Source organism: Aulonocara sp. 'chitande type north' Nkhata Bay, linkage group LG13 (genome assembly GCF_057382095.1).
Source record: "Aulonocara sp. 'chitande type north' Nkhata Bay isolate Kocher_YH1m ecotype deep benthic linkage group LG13, A_spYH_male_GT1.1, whole genome shotgun sequence".
Taxonomy (NCBI): domain Eukaryota; kingdom Metazoa; phylum Chordata; class Actinopteri; order Cichliformes; family Cichlidae; genus Aulonocara; species Aulonocara sp. 'chitande type north' Nkhata Bay.
This window is the reverse complement of record NC_141356.1, coordinates 25,837,904-25,858,678: the sequence shown is the minus strand read 5'-3', so window position 1 is coordinate 25,858,678 and position 20,775 is coordinate 25,837,904. Positions and strand designations below refer to the sequence as shown.

Sequence of the window (20,775 nt, the reverse complement as noted above, 5' to 3'; positions counted from 1 at the left end):
ATATTTAGATGTAAAATTGGTTGGGAGGGGTTTTATGGTAAGTTGTTACTCAATCACGCTGCTGTCTAGAGCTTTAGTCAGAGCAGCAATGGGACATGTAAGATGATACATGATGTGTCATTGTTCCCCAAACCCCATCTTTAGCTCCCCACTCATTGGAGTTGTGTTTTTGCTGTACATGCATGATTCAACCCCCATGAGAAAACATTGCTCACCCACTTTTTCTGTGACTAAACCGGAGCCGAACCTCATCAGAAGAGCAACATATTCAGGTTCTTGTTCTTGATTAATATTCCACTCAGGGTAACAGGCTAATTAACTTAATCTCCTTGCATATAGCTAGACATTTCATTAATCATTGTTAAATTTATTGAACTGATCAAAGCCAAAGCCACTGGCTGAAGATCACACAAAAGGAAAAAGTCATGAAAGTTCACCAAGTTTGTTATCCTCTGTCATCTCCTCCATACAATATTCCAGTGATGCAATAGCTGCCCCCTCTTTCTTGCTGTTTTTTTCATAACTTGTTTGCCACACTTTGGTCTCCTTAATACCAATAAGTCAGGGTTTGAATAGTTTTATTTGAGAACTGTTGCTAACCTTATGCATCACTCCATGGCCTTGATTTACTATCCCTTAATGTCTTACGTCCAGCATGATAATGTAAAGCAGAAGCACTCAGTGAGTTCAGTTGTCTTCCCAGCCTCTAAATCCACCAGAAAGCCTCTGAGCACAAATGGACAGCTGACAAAAATGTAGAAATTTTATTTTAGAATATATAATAAATTTATACGGTTGGTTCCATATCATGTGATTTTGTGACATCTGTAACACAATGAACTGAAGGTGTTTTAACAGCAAGAGAGTTTACATTGGCTTCCAAACATGTAGCAACAATAATGTGTTAGCAGCAGTAAGTCCGCTATGTTCATAATACATGTTTTTTTGTTTGTTTGTTTTTTCATCGATGGCACAACAAGCAGAAACTTCCAGCCTTTAAAAGCCACTCATGAACAAAAATAAAAACCCAATGTTATCAGAATCAGAATCAGAAAGGGTTTTATTGCCAAATGTTGAGCGGGTTTACAACATTAGGAAATTGCTGCGGTGCTTCAGTGCAAACATACTGTCATAAATACTGTTATAAATTAAGCTTAAATAGACATGAAAATAAAAATGAGAATAAGAATTAAAAGTGCTAAGTAGATAGATAGATATATACATGATATATACATGAGTGCAGGTGGTGATCAGTGCCAAACATGGAATGATGCAGTGAACACAGCGTAGGGTCATGTGTTAGTGGTGGGAACAGTCATACGGTTATTGTTCATGTGTTCAACAGCAGAGGGGAAGGAACTGTTCTTATGGCGAGAGGTTCTGGTGCGAATGGACCGGAGCCTCCTGCCTGAGGGGAGAAGGTCAAACAGACTGTGTCCAGGGTGAGAAGGGTCAGCTGAGATCCGAGCTGCACGCCCCAGTGTCCTGGAGGTGTACAGGTCCTGCAGAGATGGGAGTCTGCAGCCAATCACCTTCTCAGCAGAGCGCACAACACGCTGCAGTCTCTGTTTGTCCCTGATAGTGGCTCCAGCGTACCACACGGTGATGGAGGAGGTGAGGATGGACTCGATGATTGCAGTGTAGAATTGCATCATCGTCCGTGTTGGCAGGTTGAATTTCTTCAGCTGCCTCAGGAAGTACATCCTCTGCTGGGCTTTATTAATGACGGAGGTGATGGTGGGCTCCCACTTCAGGTCCTGGGTGATGGTGGTACCCAGGAAGCGGAATGAGTCCACAGAGGTGATGGGGGTGTCAGTCAGGATGATGGGGGGGAGTGGAGCTGTGTGCTTCCTGAAGTCCACAATAATCTCCACTGTCTTCTGGGCATTCAGCACCAGGTTGTTGTGGCTGCACCAGGACACCAAACGTTCAACCTCCCTCCTGTAGGCAGACTCGTCCCCGTCCGAGATGAGTCCAATAATGGTGGTGTCATCTGCAAACTTGATTAGCTTGACAGACTGGTGGGTGGAGGTGCAGCAGTTAGTATACAGGGAGAAGAGCAGGGGAGAAAGAACACAGCCCTGAGGGGAGCCGGTGCTGATGGTCCGGGAGTCCGAGACATTCTTTCCCAGCCTCACATGCTGCTTCCTGTCCGTCAGGAAGTCAGTGATCCACCGGCAGATGGGATCAGGCACATTCATCTGGGAAAGCTTGCCTCGGAGATGGTCTGGAAGACTATAGACTTTTTATATAAAGTCATATAGACTTTATATAAAAGATGGATACAGCCACATGGTCACTGCCATCTTGATGTTTTTAAATCAGACTAAACTGGACCCCTCAGCAGTGTTTTGTGGGTGATGTTGTATAGTAACTAATATAGATATGTGTGGCATAAAGCTAGGGATGTGGCTGTTTTGAATGACAGGTGGGCTGACACTGGCTGCTGAAGTCAGTTTCTGTCAGTCTGCTAGAATTCACCTTTACTGATTCTAGCCACCTACTGGTGTTACTGAGCATAAATTAGCAGACATGTGTTGCATCGGTACAGTTTATGTTTCTGACCATGCTTGCTTTGGTAATTTAGTACCTAAATAAACTCACTATTGGCTCCAAAAGGAATAAATAAACAAATATTTTTTAAAATGCCAAAACTGGGGCTTCAAAATATGAAGATTTCTTTTATACATACTCTATGGTTACAATACCAAATTTCATCCAAAAAATAATTACAGCGCTGTGCGCATTTTTTTTTTTTTTAACATTTTAATGAACTGATGTTCATGTTAGTAGGCACTAATAATTATGCATCTATTTCTCAGTGTTGCATTCATACATCCACTTTCTCATTAAAATATAATTCCAAAAAGCAAAGACATCAATGGACAAACTGCTAAAATCAGTGCTTTAGAAAAGGACTTTACTTTGTGTGAATGCCACTTTTTCTATGTCCCTTAAAAGAAAAAGAAAAGAAAGTACAGCTTAGGCTGACTGTATCGTCTCTTGTTTTGCAGGTATTCTGTCGTTAACAAATATTTCAGTCCAAGTCACTGAAGCCATGGCACTAGTGAGGCCATAAAGAACCAAATACAACTAAACCCCTAACTGCACAAATGGTGTGTGTGAAGCAGCACTACACAAATTTTGGTATTCCCTAGCTTCACAACGGTAAAAAATGCAGTTGAACCTCAATAATTTATCGCATATTACTGGGAAATCACGCAAAGTCACTCCATATGGTGCTGTCACTTTATGTTCTCCCCGGCCTGTTTTGGGTGCCAGGGAGAGAGGTAAGAGGTGTTTTGATGGTGAAAGCGAGTGCATGAAGAGGTGAGAAATGAGTAGTTTATTGGATGGCTTTGAGATTGGAAACGCATAATAGGATGAGGTCAGTTGTTAACACTGGCAAAAGGTGCCACGGGAGAGTGGCACAACCACACAAGGGCATTCATATAATATAGACGCATGCCACTCAAGAAACCACTCATCCAACAAGAATGTACACACTCAAACTAATTAGCAGAACCGCCCATCCAATGTGTGCATATCTGTTTATGTAAATTGTGCTGGTGTGGTATGCTGCTTAGTGCCACTGCATGTGGCTGTTGAAAACGTGCCAGGCCATAAACACTCCTTGCCTGGTACCCAACCACAGATGTCGTTTCAATAAGCCTTCAGTCGGGCTGAAAAATAAATCCTGGAGGTCCATACCTGTGTGATTACATTCTCTAATTATAGTTTGGAGCAGTAACTCCGAGATGACTGAATGAAACGGGCCCTCGGGGTGTTGTGAATGTAATTATATCCTGACAATTAATAGGCCCAGTCCTCAGAGAAGAGTTTGTTATATGATGACGCACCTGACCGTTTTTAGCTCACCAGGGAAGCCTTTGAATTATGACATAATTACAAGGGAAAACATGATATGCAAGGATGATAATTATCCCCAAGTACAGTAACAGTAAATGGCACTACCTTTTAGAATACGAGTTCATAACAGGGGAAAAGTTTAGATTTCTCCTCGGCACAGTGTTTAACATTAGCTGCTGGGCCAAAAGAGGAAATATCTTGGACCTGGAATGCATCATTTGTGGCCACAGATAATTTCATGAAAATGTTTCTTTATCCGGAGGAGTTTTGATATGTTGCTAATGCTCTGAGTATACACGCACACTGGCCAAGCACACATATTTAAATTGCTGGCAGGAGAGAAAAAGCTAAAAAAGCTACCAGGTCATGCACGGAAATAGAAAGATTAAGAGACAAACATTTGAAAAATGACATGCTGCAATAAAATATATGACTTGTTATGTTTTCTGAGAATGTGCGGAGAAACTGAAGACGTTTTCTGGAGGAAGATGTACACTTTGTCATTCCGCAGCCCTTACCACACTGTGGAGAAGGAGTAGCTCCCCTGATGTTTGTTCTGTATAGTATAAATGCTCAAATAAACTCCCTGTTCTCCATCTACACCGGTGTTTTCACTTCCACTGCCTTAACAGACTTCTGCAGACTGTGTGGGCCAGAGGTGGGACCAAGTCATTGTTTTGCAAGTCTCAAGTCTTTATCCTCAAGTCTCAAGTCAAGTCTCAAGTAATGTCAGGCAAGTCAGAGTCGAGTCTCAAGTCACTGGTGTAAAAGTCCGAGTCAAGTCACAAGTCTGAAACTTTGAATTTCAAGTCCTTTCCAGACTTTAAAAAAAAAAAAAAACGAAAAAATAATGTTGCAGTTATATGCTAAATGTAAATGTTAGACCATGTAATTTTAAAATCTGTGTTTTTCTCAACACATGACAAAATAGTGAACTTAGAAAATATACACAAATTGTGAAATTGCACCTCTTTAAAATGCAGCTCAATTAAACCTAGCTCCAAGAATAATTTTCACCGACAGTTCTGAGATAAGCTGCATGTTATTCTTGGATGCGGTTGTAGGACCAGCTTTAAAATCGCATGACAAAAATATCATACACATTAAAAAAAACTGTATCACCAACGTAGCCTGGACAACATTTGCTAGTTAGATGAAGTCAGCTATCTCATCTTAGCATATTTATATGCATATTTATAATCATACGGTTCTTGGAGTGAGCGCATACGATCATGAAGTTTAGTAACTTCAGGTCACTGCAACAAGCCCAGGTACAGTTTACCGACGGATGGGTAGTAGTAGTAGTGGGTAGTAGTGGGATGGGTAGTAGTGGAAATAATTTCTGGTACCCATCACAGAAATGTAGCAGTGACAATAATACTGTATGCTGTAATCGTACTGGGCAATTAGTGATACAAAAAACCTGTTTTATCCTGTGAATAAAAGTATATGTTTTTGTCAATGTACCATAATAACAGAAGCGAAACGCAATATTGTGTCAGGACAATTCACTATTTATGCACAATAAACAAAGGAGCATAGCGCGACAATTTCTGTTCAGCGCCAGACTTGCTTGTAACCTATATCACCAATTATGTTAAGAAAAATGACGCATTAACTACAACAGCAGACTGACCTTTGTGTAAATGCTTGGAGCAGACTAACCTGTGAGCTGGAGTGTTCTGGGACGTTATATTTGGTCTTTGAATGGCTGCGATCCAGTCGCCTCTTTGTTACTTCGGAAACATGGCTCGAACAATTTCTCTTCAATGACGTAATCCGATAACAACCGATCTCTTTACTCGTCGGCTTCCCGTGGCTGTCATGCGACCGGCTATTGCAGTTAATAATACAACAGCTTCTTGACATTTTTGTGTTTCTTTTTATCGCTGTATAACTGATTTTAATTGAAAGCCTGCGTGCGCTAGTACCGCTTGCCACGAGTTCCCAGAATCCTTTGCGGTTCTACCCGTGAATGACGTCACATTTTCAATCTCTATATAATATGCATGTTAAATTTTATATTTGGGGTAAAATATCAAGTCTTTTCAAGTAAACCGGTTCAAGTCCAATTCAAGTCCCAAGTCATTGGTGTAAAAGTCCAAGTCAAGTCACAAGTCTTAGAACATTTTTTCAAGTCAAGTCTAAAGTCATAAAATTAATGACTCGAGTCTGACTCGAGTCCAAGTCATGTGACTCGAGTCCACACCTCTGGTGTGGGCATGTGCAGACTATCCTTGATTGGCACGTCTTTCATTTTCCAGTAAGTGCTGTTGCAATCTTTAGGACAGCACATCATTTTACACCTATCTCTATCACAATAAACAGCACATTAACACCCACTTCATTAGGTATGCCTTGCTAGTACTGGGTTGGTCCCACTTTTTGTCTTCAGAACTGCCTTAATTCTTTGTGGTGCTGATTCAACAAAATGCTGGAAACATTCCTCAGAGATTTTGGTCCATACTGACATGATAGCATCACACAGTTGCTGCAGATTTGTAGGCTGCACATCCACATTTAAATACCCTGTTCCACCACATCCCAAAGGTGCTCTACTGCACTAACATCTGATGACTACCGAAGTCATTTAAGTACAGCAAACACACTGCCATGCTCAAGAAACCAGTTTGAGATGATTTGAGCTTTGTGACATAGCACATTATCATTCTCGAAGCAACCATCAGAAGATGTGATCATAAATGGATGGGCATGATCAGCAAAAATACTCAGGAAGGCTGTGGTGTTTAAATGATACTCTATTGGTACTAAGGAGCCCAAAGTGTTCCTAGAAAATATATATCACACAATTACAACAACACCAACAGTCTGAACTTTAGACAAAAAGCACGATGGATCCATGCTTTCATGTTGTTTATGCCTCGATTTCTTGTTCTTAGCAACCAGGAGTGGCACCCAGTTTGGTCTTCTGCTGCTGTGGCTCATCTGCTTACGGTTCAACATGTTGCTTTTCTGCATCACTTTCAGCTTTCCTATCAGCTCAAAACAGTCTGGCCATTTTCCTCTGACCACTGGAATCAACAAGGCACCCAGAAAAATTCTCTTTTTCTGAAACAGTCAGACCAGCAACAACCAAAGTGACTTAAATCACCTTTCTCCCCCCTTTTGATGCTCAGTTTGAACTTAACCAGGTTATCTGTCCATGTCTACGTGGTGAAATGCATGGAGCTGCTGCCATGTGATTGGCTGAATATTAGGTACACCTGTTCAACATGGAGCAGTTGAACAGGTATACTTAATAAAGTGGCTAGTGATGTAGACTGGTGACCACATATTATTATTTACACTAACCTGAGCAGTGTAATTATCTAAAGTATAACTGTACGAATGAGCCTGTAAAACAGACCTGCAGGAAAATTTATAGAAAACTGCTCACCATGATTGTGAAAATTCACAACTTTGCATATTTGTCTTGAGCTTGCACTCACACCCAATTTCATCCATCCTACTGTGTTGCTTGACATCTGCCCTGGATTTTCAACTGTTTTCATAATTTCTACTTCCCTGCCAGCCTTCCCAGGGCGTGAACACATGCTTGTGTGACAGCCACAAAGACAGGCAGGTGAGGGTAGGCCAAGGGTGGGCATGAGCTCTTGGTGTGCCAGTCAGTAATACTTTTCCTCAGGTCGAGGTGTACTCACCTGGAGGGTGTGTTACTGCTGGAAATCTCTGTAATGAACAGAAGGATGGATCCCTGCCTGATCAAATTCCACTGCAGCCCCATATCTTTGTTGCCTTCCAAAAATGTTCAGCATACCAGTGGGTTTTATTGACTTGTCAGAGCAGACAGCAGGAGTGCAAGCTCTGCCTTGTAAGGTGTGCAGTTAACAGGTTTTAAAGCAGGAATGTCTGCAGATCACTTTTTTTCATTTGTAATACGTTTGCGTGTTTTAGGTAAACGCAGTGATTAGAGCTACTGTAGAGCACACACTGGGAGAAAAGCAATTTAGAAGATAAAGTTATTATGTAAAGTTTTTACAGGACTCTATGCATTCCTGTGAAAAACTTACACCGCATGATTCAGTAGCTTGTAGAACCACCTTTAGCAAGAGTAACTTGAAGTAAACTGTTTTCTGTATGGCTTTCAAATAGATAAAGAGTGAGCCAAAATTCCTCCACATTGTGGAGGAATTTTGGCTCACTCTTCTTTACAACATTGCTTCAGTTCATTGAGGTTTGCAGGCATTTGTTATGCACGGCTCTTTTAAGCATTTCAGTTGAGCTGAGGACTTCGGGTCACCGCAGCACATTGATTCTAAACATTATCTTGTAGATTTGTTCTTATGCTTGAGATCATTGTCCTGTTGCCTCAGCCAGTTTTGGCCAAGCTGTTAGACAGATGGCCTCACACTTACAATACAGAGAAGTTCACAGTCGACTCAGTGACTGCAAGGTGGGCAGGTGCTTTATAACTCATATGCCATTTTCGGTTTTCACCAGCAGTGGCGTTGTGCATTATGGTCAAACATCTCCACTTTGGTCTCGTCTGTCCAAAGACATCTTATAGTTTGTTCAGATGCAAATTTGCAAACATAAGCTATGCTGCTATTTTCCTTTTAGAAAGAAGAGGCTTTCTCTTGACAGCTTTTCCAAACAACCCATACTTGTTCAGTATTTGTCGACTTGTTAACATTTAACATGCTAGCCGAGGTCTGTAGAGTCTAAAATGTAGCTCTTGGGTTTTTTGCAGTTGCTTGAATTGTTGCACACTCTGACCTTGAGGAGAATTTCCTGGGATGTCCATTCCTGGTAAGAATGTGGCATTGTGTTTACACACACTTGAATGCTCTGGACCAGCAAACTGCCAAAACTTTTGCTTTTGTGGACACAGTCACACTTGCTGATGATCAATTAATCAAGTGCATTTGGTGAGCAGGATATGACTCCTACTTATTCTCTTAATTCCTATAGAAGCAGTAATATATAACTGTGTTACACATGAAAATCTTGGGGAATAGAACTGCATATACTGAAGGAAAAAAAGTTTAAAACCTCTTGTTGTTGACACAGGACAAGACCTGACACAGGTTGAACCGTGTCAAGTCTACCAGTTTCAATAACCTAGATATTTGGAAGGCCTTTAAGGATTAAAAAAAAAATGCTGTTGATTTTTTTTTTACATCACATAATAGCAGTGCATGAGAGGCACATACTGGGGCGCATGCAAAACTTTATAAAACATCTTCTTTTTTGAAAAGCAGTTCCTGTTATTTCCCACACTTCTGCAGGATGTGTGGCAAACATTTTTACTGACTGGAGAGGCTGCATGGCTTGACTCTCACTGGTGAGACTGAGTCAGGGAAAAGGAGATATGGTAAACTGCCAGTGATGACAGATGCTATTCCACTATCGCTCTTATAATGAGTTTAGCCTCTCTCCCCCTCTTTCTCTGTCTTCCTACTCTTTCCTCTCACCCCCTGTCCTGCAAATACAGTTAGCTGCATGACCATCCGCGATGAATGGCTGTTAACAGCTGCCTCTTTTTTGATAGTTGCCTGTGAGAGCATGTAATTGCATTTGGCCTTGGGTGTACATGCACTCATTAAACCGGTGTCAGTGCCCATTACATTCCTCAGGAGTGCAACTCAGGTAGAATGCAAATCCCAGGCAGGAACGGAGCGTGCTCCCAGGATGTTTCAGCGCAGAGAAGAAAAACACTTTGGAGCTCAGATCAAAAAGAAAACCATGAATTATTATCGGTTTGGGTGTTTTCCTGTTTAAACTCTCCAGGGGAACTGTTCAGTCATTCTGATGAACATAAATACAAATTGAATTCAACACAAATAAAATTCAATAATTGTATCTAAAATAGATCCCAGAATAACCCTGCCAAAAATCTCACTATCAGTAGTAAGAGGATGTGTTCGGCTGAAATAATTGAGCTGGTCCAAGTTGTTAAGGCTCAGAGGGGATAAGATCTGCTATGCTGGGATTGGATCCATGCTGGGATAAGATGCAGAATTCCAAAAATGCCCATCTACATGCCAAGATTCTGTGTTAGACCCATTTGGTTACACTGAACCGCCTTATCTCTTTGCATATTATTTGGATACTGCTAACAAAACACATACATAAATATATTAAAGGCAAAGCATGTTTCAGTGACATTTATCTGAACATTCTAATGTGACTACAGAGGAAGGCGTTTTGAACTGTTATGGAAGTGGCAAACACTAAAACTAACAACCTACAGATTCCTCAAAACCTCCAAAACAGGCTTAATGTTCTCGACGGCTTTCATGTTCTGTATCCATCAGTTATTGTGACACACTGTGTGAGACAAATCATCAATCGTGTAACATCCAGTGAGATGCGATTGTCTGCCTGAATTCCACAATATTACTGCAGAGACAAAGAAGCCACGACATCTCATACAAGAGACTCATTAATGGACTTTAACGCCTGCCGCCCTGCTTATTCCCCAATCACATTATGACATGTTAATGTACTCGGAGGATGAAAGCAAATCAACGAGCAACGGCATGGCGTTTGTTTGGGGCTGCACGAAGGAAATATGAAGGATACTGCAGGCGTATAATGACCCCTAGTGGAAGAACTCCGCACGCACATCTGCGTGCGCACTGTCACAACCACACCCCTAAAAAACAAACAAAAAAAAGGTAAAAGCATGAAAAATTCAAAATATGTCTCTAGGAATCTAAAGGTTGTTCATATATTTGCTCTCTGATCACTCAAAAAAAAAAAAATTAAAATAAAAAATAGCTGTTGCAATTTTAGGATTAAGTAGAACAATGACGGGTGCAGTGCTGTAACTCTCCGACAGATGGCAAAGTCTGCCCAGTTCATACCGTGACACGGGCGTTATCCCTAAACTAGGCCTCTCCAACTCATTGTCTTCTTCAAACCCATCATGGAGTAAGCACTAAATTAAAACCCATAGCATAAAATAACAGAAATAAGCCATTTAATTTATATTGTTCCAGCCACATTTGAGCCACTTATTTAGTGAGTCTACCTCAACATCTCTACGATACTGCGTGATAAAATACGTCTGTACAGCCACTGTCAGGTTTTAGGGCATTGTTCAGTAGCAGTGTAGACCTGTTTGGCAGGCAGCACACTCCCTGTAGCTGGATTTGGTCTAAATCTGCCGGTGACTGTTCCAACTGTGCCCTTAACTGCTTTCTGGTGACTTGAATGATGAGCTCTGGAGCAGACAAAGAGAGTGTATGTGCACGAGAGAGAGAGAGAGGGCGAGAGATCCCATCATCCTTCCTGGTGGGAGGTTTGAGATGAGCTGCGCAGACCCGTCCGCTACCGACGCATCTTCCTGGCCTGCCCCCCTCTCTCTCTCTCTCGCTCTCTCTCTCCCTCCCGCTCGCTCCCTCTCCCAGTCTCTCTCTTTCCTCCTTTTCTGTCTGCCACTAGCCTACCTGAAGGGAAGTGTACAAAGCCGATAAGAAAATCTGGCGTGCCGGCGGGGCCCTGTGTGCGCTATGCTGCGGTAAAAGGGCCGCTATTTGCGGTGTTCACAGGGGATGTAGAGAAGAACAGAGGCGCCGCTCTCCCTCACGGACCGCGCCGTGTCTGCTTTTGCTCTACCCAGCCCGCCGCATCGCTGAGCGGCCTATGAAGCACACAAGATGTCGACCAGAACGCCATTGCCCACAGTGAACGAGCGTGACACCGAGAACGTAAGTGCAGCTGTCCGGAGACACCTGAGCGATACCGGGCGTGGGGACGGAGTGGTAACGACCCGGGGATGTGGTTATTTTGCGCACTGGCCGGTGCAGGTTAATGGCAGCTCTTCGTGAGGCTACAGTGTTGCAGAGTGACTCGACCAATGAGCACAGCAGCTTTTTTTCACCCCCCCTCCCTTCTGATGGGAATGAAAGCATGGAGCGTAGAAATAGCTTAGAATAAAAGTGCGGCCCGGCTGTGACTGCATCGCTCTCTCTACACAACAAGGCTACCCTGAACAACGCACTGCGTCAGTATTATGCCGCTTTTAATGGCACAAGCGAGGCTTGAATGTTAACACTGAGAATGAGGTGTCTGTGTGGCCTGTGAGAAAATGGTGTTGCTCCACTCGTGCAGCTGGGGGGGGGGTATTTTCTAGTCCACGACGTCAATATATAGGGTGTGTGTGTGTGTGAGAGGGGGGGATGTTGCCCTACTTTTCAATTGCAAGGCTCGGTAGCATCGCAATGTAACATCCATAACCTATCGGGCCCTGCTGTAGGAGCACGCTCGGTGCTGCTGAGGAGGAGGCAGCGTGTTGTTGTTCAGCGAACCAACACGCAGACAACAGGGCGAAGAACGACTTGAATTAATCACAGGAGATTTCTCATGCGCCGTGTGGAGGAATGTTTATGAACGACCACCCACTCCCAATTATGGCGCGCACATCCACAATAATGTAGCTCTTCAGAGATCAGAACAGATGAGGGCTGCTCCTCTGTGTGTGTGTCTGTGTGTGAGTGTGCTGACAGGCTGTGACATATCTGGGTTCGTCTGATTTTTTTCTTTCTTTCCTGGAAACAGAAGCCTCCTTTAAGGCTGCAGGCAGTCTTTTTTGTTTTTTTTAATGGTTGACCTATTCATAGACTTACAGAGAGGGCTTTTATTTTGCCTCTATATTTCTGAGCACGTGTTTGCCCGGGTTGTCATGTTGAGGTGGTTAAAATTCAAGTGAGAAAATGCATTTCCTCTTCAGCAAAGTTGCATAACTTAACAAACCCTATTGTTAACTTTTACATGAAGACATCGGTCCTCTCTTGCTCTCATTGTCCGATACATTACTGAACAATGATGTGCCAGTGTTCAGTAATGCATCAGCTCATAGGAGTGCTAATGTAACTGTCTGTCTAATGCTGCACTCTCAGACACAGACACAGACTTCTGGGTGGCTATTAAAGCACTGCCTCAGCATCACTGGCAGTAGCCAGCCAGCCCAGGCTCCCTCTGTTCGACTCCAGCACGCAGCCCCAGGGCCCACTTGCAGCTGAACTGCATTGCATAACAGCTTATTACTCAGAAAGACAAGTGGCTTTAAGTGCAGCAAAACAGAAGTAGCTCTCTTCTGGCTTTCTTCTTCATCTTTTTTTTATTAATGTGTGTGTGTGTATGTGCACAGGTGTGTTATGCCTCATGTTTGCCCCCCTGAAGACATCATCTCAGTGTCTGGGATCAATGGATGGACAAGTGAAACAAATTTTGTGCATTAATCAATCACAAGAGCCCAGAGTCATTTGCCTGTCCAAATATTCCACTGCTGATTTAGAGAACCTAAGCCAAGTGTGTGTGTGTGTGTGTGTGTGTGTGTACACAGTTGTGTGGCTGAAGGTCAAACTGGCCTCATTACAGGTGCGATCTAAAATTGACTTGAAAGGCACTAGTGTGGCATTTACCCGCTGCAAAAACAACACATGCACATTTCTCTGATCTAAAAGAGGCATTACAAACAAAACCATCTGACTTTGTCAGGATTTAATATAAATTTATGCTGTGAAATGTACACATGCATCATAGCACTCCCTCAGTGAGGCTAGCTGAGGTGTTGCGCACACAGCAGGGTGTAGCGTTTCCCCAGTGAAATGGGAGCAGGGGAGCCCGGGTAACCAGACCAAGGCTTTATTCTCTGGCTGGGTGTGGTGCTCAGGAGCAGAGGATCATGGGATCTCTGACCTGGACTGACATTAGCAGCTGTTGTAGAGGAGAGGACCAGAGGAGACTGCATATAGCCTGTGCCAGCATAGTACTTATAGCAAGCTGTTCCTAATTCACCTTCACATGCTGTATCACAGAGACGCTTGTTATTGGTTTTGACTGTGGAACCAGCAACATTGTTATCACAAAATGTGCCTGTGTGTTACACTTTTTTTGCTGGTTTTGTCAAAGACACACAGTCTGAAGTTCAGTTTCTTCTGATATTGACTCTTACACTGTGAATGATAGGGTCATTAGGTTTAAGGCGTTAAAGCACCGAGATTTTGATTCTCCCCCAAATACTTCTGTATAGATCCTCATTGTGAAACCAACTCTGGAATTGGGGCAAAGCTACTCTTTCAAAGTTCAGCTTTAACAGTACTGCATTGCTTCTGTATGTTTTGCCTGTATAGCAAAATGATCAGTTTGGAAATGTGCCACAAAACTACTTAAATAATATTGGTGTCTGTGTAAATCAAAGGATGTTGCTGATCTCCACTTTTTTTCCCTGCAGCACTCTTCGGTGGACGGCTTTGTTGAACCCCAAGCCCCCCCAACAAAGTCCGCGAGTCGTCACAGCCTGCCACGATGCCGCAACTCTTTCACCTCCACAGAGGAGCACCCTCACATTGGCAATTACCGCCTCCTCAAAACCATTGGGAAGGGGAATTTTGCCAAAGTGAAGCTGGCACGACATGTCCTGACTGGACGAGAGGTGCGACAAATTTTTAATCTTTGCTTTATAACGTTTATACTGTGCGTTTTATTTGTGTTATATAATATAGTGATGCACTGATCCAATATTTATATGGAATATTGATCAGCAGCAGTGCATTATTTGCTAAAAGGACAGCTAACAGCAAAGGATCAGCAGTTTAAGGTATTTTAAATCTGCTACACCAACAACTTCTCTGTTTTAAGTAGTTTGTGACTAAGCTGTGCTCACTAAGTTGACTGAAAAGCTCAGTCGGTGATTCTTTCTCTGCAAGACTCTGTGCAGTAGGTTTGTAGTTCATGAGTTGTCATCGACTCAGATTTTTGTTATCATGACCTCCACCTGCCTTTTTTCTGTTTTGTTGCGGTGCATGAACGGTAAAGGTGAGAACGGAAAAAGGACAAACTACCACAACAATAAACAGATGCTAAGCTGGAATAAAATGAGTAATAATATTATTAGTTATTTAACACAAATTGCTACTGCTGGGTCATTTGAGCTGCAGTCTAATCAGGGACACTCAGACTTCCCTCTCTCAGGCCACCTCCTCCAGCTGTTCTGGGGGGACACCAAGGTGTTCCCAAGTCAGCCAAAATGTGTAATCTCTCCAGCACGTCCTGAAACTGCACCAGGGAATCCTCCCAGTAGGATATGCCCATCCTGGTCAGAAGCCTGAAGCTTCAACCCGCTGCTTTTTTCTCAGAGCAACTGTACTTTGAGTTCCTTCCAAATGACCGAGCTCCTCACCCTGTCTCTAAGGTGAGCCCAGCCACCCTTCATGGAGGAGGCCCATTTCACTTCTATTCACAGTCTCATTTGTTCCATCACCACCCAGAGCTTGTTCCCACAGGTGAAGGCAGGAACGTAGATCAACGGCTCCACTTTCACATTCAGCTCTCTCTTCAACATGACACACCAGTATAGCGTGCACATCCAAGTGGGCACAGTACCAACACCTGTTAATCTCCCGCTCTGCTCACCCTTATTATTGAACAAGACCCCCCCAAGATACTTAAAATCCTCCACTTTTGGCCAGCAACTCATTCCCAATCTAGAGTGGGCACCCTTTTCTGACTGTGACTCATGGTCTTACACTTGAACTATAACTTGGAACCCAGGGCAAGCTGGAGGTCGTTGTATGACGAACCCAACCTATCTGCAAAATGCAGAAACATGATCTAGAAGCCACCAAACTCGACCCCCTCTAACACTTTTAAAGTTTGTGCATAAAAAATGTTGAACAAAATCAAAAGTTAGGATTAAGGAGTCAGCGTTAGCTCCTGGCACAAACTGTTTGTGCTGATATTAATGTCACAGGGGGTTTGAAGCTCTGCAGTCACCGAGTCAGCAAATCTTTGGTAACTTTTACACACCATGTGCATCAGCACTCGGCAACCACGCTCTGTAACTTTAAATGAGCGGTTCCTCAACCCCTTGCAATAGTACCACTCTGAGTTAAATGTTGAATATCTTGGAGGTAAGAAGGTTCATGAACTGACTTGTTCCAACAGTGGTATCCTATTACAATATTACGATCAAATTCAGTGAGCTCTTTGGAACAACCCATTCTTTCATAAATGCTTGTAAAGGCACCTGCGGCGATGGGAAAACACCTGAATTCAAAGATTAAGAAACTCTGTGGCCCTCTGTGGCCGACTCTTTCATTGCTCCATGTTAACAATTAAGACTGCAGTTTTCTTTCATTGTTGGTTGATTTAAGTTCAGATCCCTATTTAGGAGTGTTCTTGTTTTATTCGACCTATTTAAAACATGAATATATTTAATTCACCCTCACAGGAAACCAACAAAGCCATACTGTACTAAATACTCTGAGTGACCTTTTCATTTATAGTTTCAGTTCTGGTAACAATGCAAGAAGGCTCACTTAAAAGAAAAATATTTCAGCTTCACGGCTGAATTATTTGCATCTTTTTCAAGTTATGCCTCGCCGCATAGAAACCACAACGTGACAGAATGATGGTATCGCTATTTATTTATCAACTCAAAATGATTATACATGAATTAGTTGATAAGGCATTGATCTACTTGCAGTCAGACCCAGTTTTCGGCCGTGTTCTGGCTGTCAGATGAACGAATTATCTCCTGTCATGACAATGTTGTACTTGACCATGTTAGCTTTCCCAGTGAGGACAACCTCTCGCTCCCTTTCACCCACTCAGTCATACACTGCTGCCTTGTCAGAGTGATAGATGCCCTGCTTTGATGTGTTGTAATTAAAGCTCCTGTTTCTCTAAGGAGAAAACGATGACCTGCGATCTGCTCACTGTCTTTCACTCAGTAGGACCCGCAGGGCTCACTGACAGCCCCGATCCACCTCGGCGGTCCTTCTCATGTCTGTCTTAGCCACTTGCATCTTTTAATCCTCTGAGTTTTAAAAAGCATCAGGTCATATCGGTATTGAGTGCCCAGGGAATAAATATTCTCTCAGGTCTAACCGGTAACAGTTTGATCTGTTCTGTGTCCTTTAATGCAAGTGTAAAACAGACACATTGAGTGTGCTACCCACTGTTTGCCGAGAAGGTCAGGCGCCACTTTGTGTGCCTGAGAGCCTTTGCTGGCTCATCAGAATGCAAAGACATGGATCAGAGTAAGGGAGAAAACAGGTGGAAAGAACATGACCCACTAAAACGAATGTTATCGTAGCAGGAACCTAGAAAGACACTTACTGACATAGATTTTCCAGATGTGATAAACAGAGGTTTAACTGTGTAGAAAAACAACAAAAGGTCCTGTGAACCAAAAAGGAGGTTGCACAGACTCACTTCCACGTGACAGAGTGTCCTCTGTCTGCCCAAACGAACACGCACGTCAATTCACACGCATGCTGAGCTATACTAATGGTAACATTTGCCTCTACCATACGCCCCTATGAACTTACTCAGCGGACAACATTATTTGTAAACTTAACTGAAATTAAGACGTAGTCCTATAATGTCATGACTTTTCTATATCAGGGGTATTTAATTAAAATTTAAGGAGGTCCAGTTAAAACTCCCTCAAACAAACATTACAGTCCAGTACGTTTTATTTTTAAGTAGCTTAAAAACGTTCAACATTATTTCAACAATGTTTATTATTCTTTTTTTTTTTTAATGAACTGGCGTGCAGTCTAATAATATAATAATGACAGAATGTCATTTTCTCGTTTCAAGTAAAATAACTTTTGAATTCAAATGTCTTTAAATAAAGTGCTCAATTTAAAATGTTAAAAAGTGTAGTTTGACTTTCTTCTTTGCTTCGTTTTCTTTAACCACATTTTACGTGTAAACCCATCTCAGCTTTAACCCTCCGTTTCTTTCTGTGTGTTTCCTGTGTGCATAAATTGACCATCACAAAGGAAAAGGCAGCACAGATGAAAAATACCTTTACTGTAAATACGAGAGAGTAAAATAGAAACTGTCCATCAAAATCCACAGTCCACCTATTGGTGACCTGGGATTGATATAATTTATTATTAGTGTGGTTTTATCATACATATAGTGGCAATATTGGGGGAAACCAATCAGATATAGATTGTACATAAAATATACTTGCAGCCAGTGTTGAACCCTGTCTTTTATTGTCCAAGTTTGAAGCCTTGGGTTTGTCGCTTTCTCTGTTGCAGTCTTTGAAAACTGGATGAGAGAGCAGAACTCGTTAGCGAATGGTAGCATTAGCTAGCTTGGTTAACTCATTCTGATAATTGTATTGCACACGCACAAGGTAGACATGCCTATTTCACAGTAAACAGGACAGTAAGTTACAAAATGACCAAATTTTTCTGCAATGAAGAAGATTTGAAACTATCTGTTGAGGCTATAAACTGCTTGCCTGAGGCAAAAACTTAAGTGAGAAGCAGAATTGTTTTCTCAGACTCTTGTATACCATAGATGACTTTTTCTACCACGAAGAGTCACCATCTGGCCATTAGGACTGCTTCACAGACCTGGAGGCTACATCCATCAAGTTTACATATGAGCATGAATGTCATGGTAATTTAATGCTTTTAAGGCATTAGGTTTAGAGTAAATGGTCACTTTCCATTAATTCTGAATTATGTTTACAAATAGTTTTAACGTAAATAACAAATCAATCAAATTATCTGTTGATCTGTTTATCTTTTTCAGTCTATGTTGCAGCTTTCTTGCTGACACATGGAAGGAATTTGACCCTTGTTCTTAGAAGCTCTCAATATCCTCTTAGTCTCCGCAGAGAGCAAATTTACTTGGAGAGCTAAATATAGAAACGAGGAAAACAAAGCACTGAAAATATGGACATACTCATTAGCACTTATATGGCAAGTATGGTATAAACTGTGCTTCTTGTTTTAGAGTGCATAGAAGTGTGTAGAAGCAAATATGCATACAACATTCAGAGCACTTATTTGCATAGATGTGACGTGAAAATAACTTTTGTTGTCGTACATTTCATACATCAGCCCTGCTCCCTGTATTACAGTCATGCCTTTCTTTTCATCCCATATGACCTTATACAATGCTAAAATACTTCCCTTTAGCACACAGATATCATGATTCTGTGGTTTTGATAAAAGAGCCTAAAGGGAAATCAGAGTGTAGAGGAAACGCGCAAAGCACTCGAGCACACGAGCGATGCAAAGTTTCCCCTTTGTGTCCTCGCTGTCTAAATATTCACACACGATCACAAGTCCTGCATACTGTGAAGAGCATATGGCCCCTGTGTTACGACTGGGCTGAATAATTAACACTGATGCACAGTGCCCTTCTGTCACTGTGAAACTGAATTATTTACCCTCAAATCCATTAGCGTGAACACACACGCACCCACATGCACACAGAGGCCTTGTGTATGATTTTTGTGCCGTCCACTCATTCATCAAATCTCTGTCTGCTAACAAAAATGAAAATATTTGCCCGGCATCATGTCGAGGAAATTAAATGAATCTCACTGACTCGTGCAAAGGGAATAGTGGAAGTTGATGCAGCAGAGTGACACATGAGGACCGTTCCAACACCTGTAGGCGTACTGTACATCAACAGACACGCAAATACGTGCCTAAACCTGAGCTTCGTCCGTGACAGGAGGAAGCAGAGAGGAAGGGAGTCTGTCTGTGCACCTGCCCACCTAAGAAGGGCTACAAATAGACACCACCTGCATACTGTGTTTTTCTACACATAGTAGGCCTTTCTGCAGTCTTTCACTTTGCTCCATCCTCTCCCTGTTAGACTGTTTCTTGGTGTTATTATCAAGTTTGGCTTCTGGGGTTGTATCAAATTAAATTACAAAACAATTTGTGCCATAGTTCTTAGGGAAAGTGGTTTTAGATGAATAACCTGTATTCTCATCACCATGACTCAGCATCTGCTTGCTGGTTTCCCCCCTTACCAGGCTTACCAACAGCCTGCATCCACTGAAGCATGCTTATTAAGCTCTTATAAGGCCAGAGGCACAGTAATGCTTTAGAAAAAATGTATGTTTTTGTGATATTATTCATCTTTAATGTTATCAGTGTGTCTTCTACAGAGGTTACAATCTTTGTGCTAGAATGTAATTCAGCAGATGAACATAGATGATGACAAAATCTCTTCAAGATCCGCTCCTATGATACTTCTAATGTTAGACATGGTTATGATTGGAGATCATGGTTAAGGCACAGCTCCCTGGGGGTAGAGTGTGGGGGGGGGACACATCCTACAATAATGTTGTATAAATCACTTGATTTGAGATGAGTCGTGCAACTCCTATACCCAACAAAATGTTAAAACCTAGGGCTTTGTCACTGTGTGATACATTCACTATATTTCCAGAAGTTATTCACTTCCATAGCCACAGGTGAATAAAATCGCCTGTCTCATGTTTGCAGGCTGCTTCTGCAAACATTTGTGAAAGAATGAATTGCTCTCAGGAGCTCAGTAAATTCCAGCATGGTACCGTGATACGATGCCACCTGTGGAAGAAGTCCAGCCATGAGATGACCTTGCTATTAAAGATAAAGTAGTTTAAGAACTGCACATGGAGATTTTTGTATGAAGAGTTTCAATGGCCCAGCAGCTGCAGCCAAGCTTTCCATCAGAATGCAAAGTTTTGGTGTGGTGTAAAGCATGCCATCACTGGACTCTAGAGCATTGGAAACCTTTTCTCTAGAGTGACAAATCATGCTTGTTCATATGACAATCAAATGGATGAGTTTGTGTTTGGGGGTTCCCAGGAGAATGGTACTGTTCTGACTGCGTTGTGCCAAGTGTTAAGTTTTGGTGGAGATGGAATTATGATGTGGGGTTGTTTCTCGTCCAACATCAGTGTTTGATCTCACAAATGCACTTCTGGAAGAATGATCAAATATTCCCAGAAACACTCCTAAACCTTGTGGAAAATCTTCCCAGAAGAGTTGAAGTTTTTATTGCTGCTAAGGGTGGGCTGAAATCACATTAAACCCTATAAGAATGGCAGACGAGCAAATACGTTTATGCATCTTTAAATTCTCCTGTATTGTTACTTAGTGTAAATCCAAGATACAGATT

At 42.2% G+C, this 20,775-nt stretch overlaps 1 protein-coding gene across 6 annotated transcripts in view; it reads left to right on the top strand.

Moving 5' to 3' along the window:
• Positions 1-11,203: 11,203 nt before the first annotated feature.
• Positions 11,204-20,775, top strand: part of mark1 (MAP/microtubule affinity-regulating kinase 1) — a 36,072-nt gene continuing 26,500 nt past the window's right edge. For 4 of the 6 annotated variants that reach the window (XM_086259454.1, XM_086259452.1, XM_086259453.1 and 1 more), the window contains exons 1-2: positions 11,204-11,546; positions 14,075-14,275. In XM_086259454.1, the coding sequence (XP_086115580.1) occupies positions 11,496-11,546; positions 14,075-14,275 (252 nt within the window). In that variant the 5' untranslated portion in view covers positions 11,204-11,495. The remainder of the gene's footprint in view (positions 11,547-14,074; positions 14,276-20,775) is intronic. The other 2 variants (XM_086259455.1, XM_086259456.1) reach the window with 1 other exon arrangement.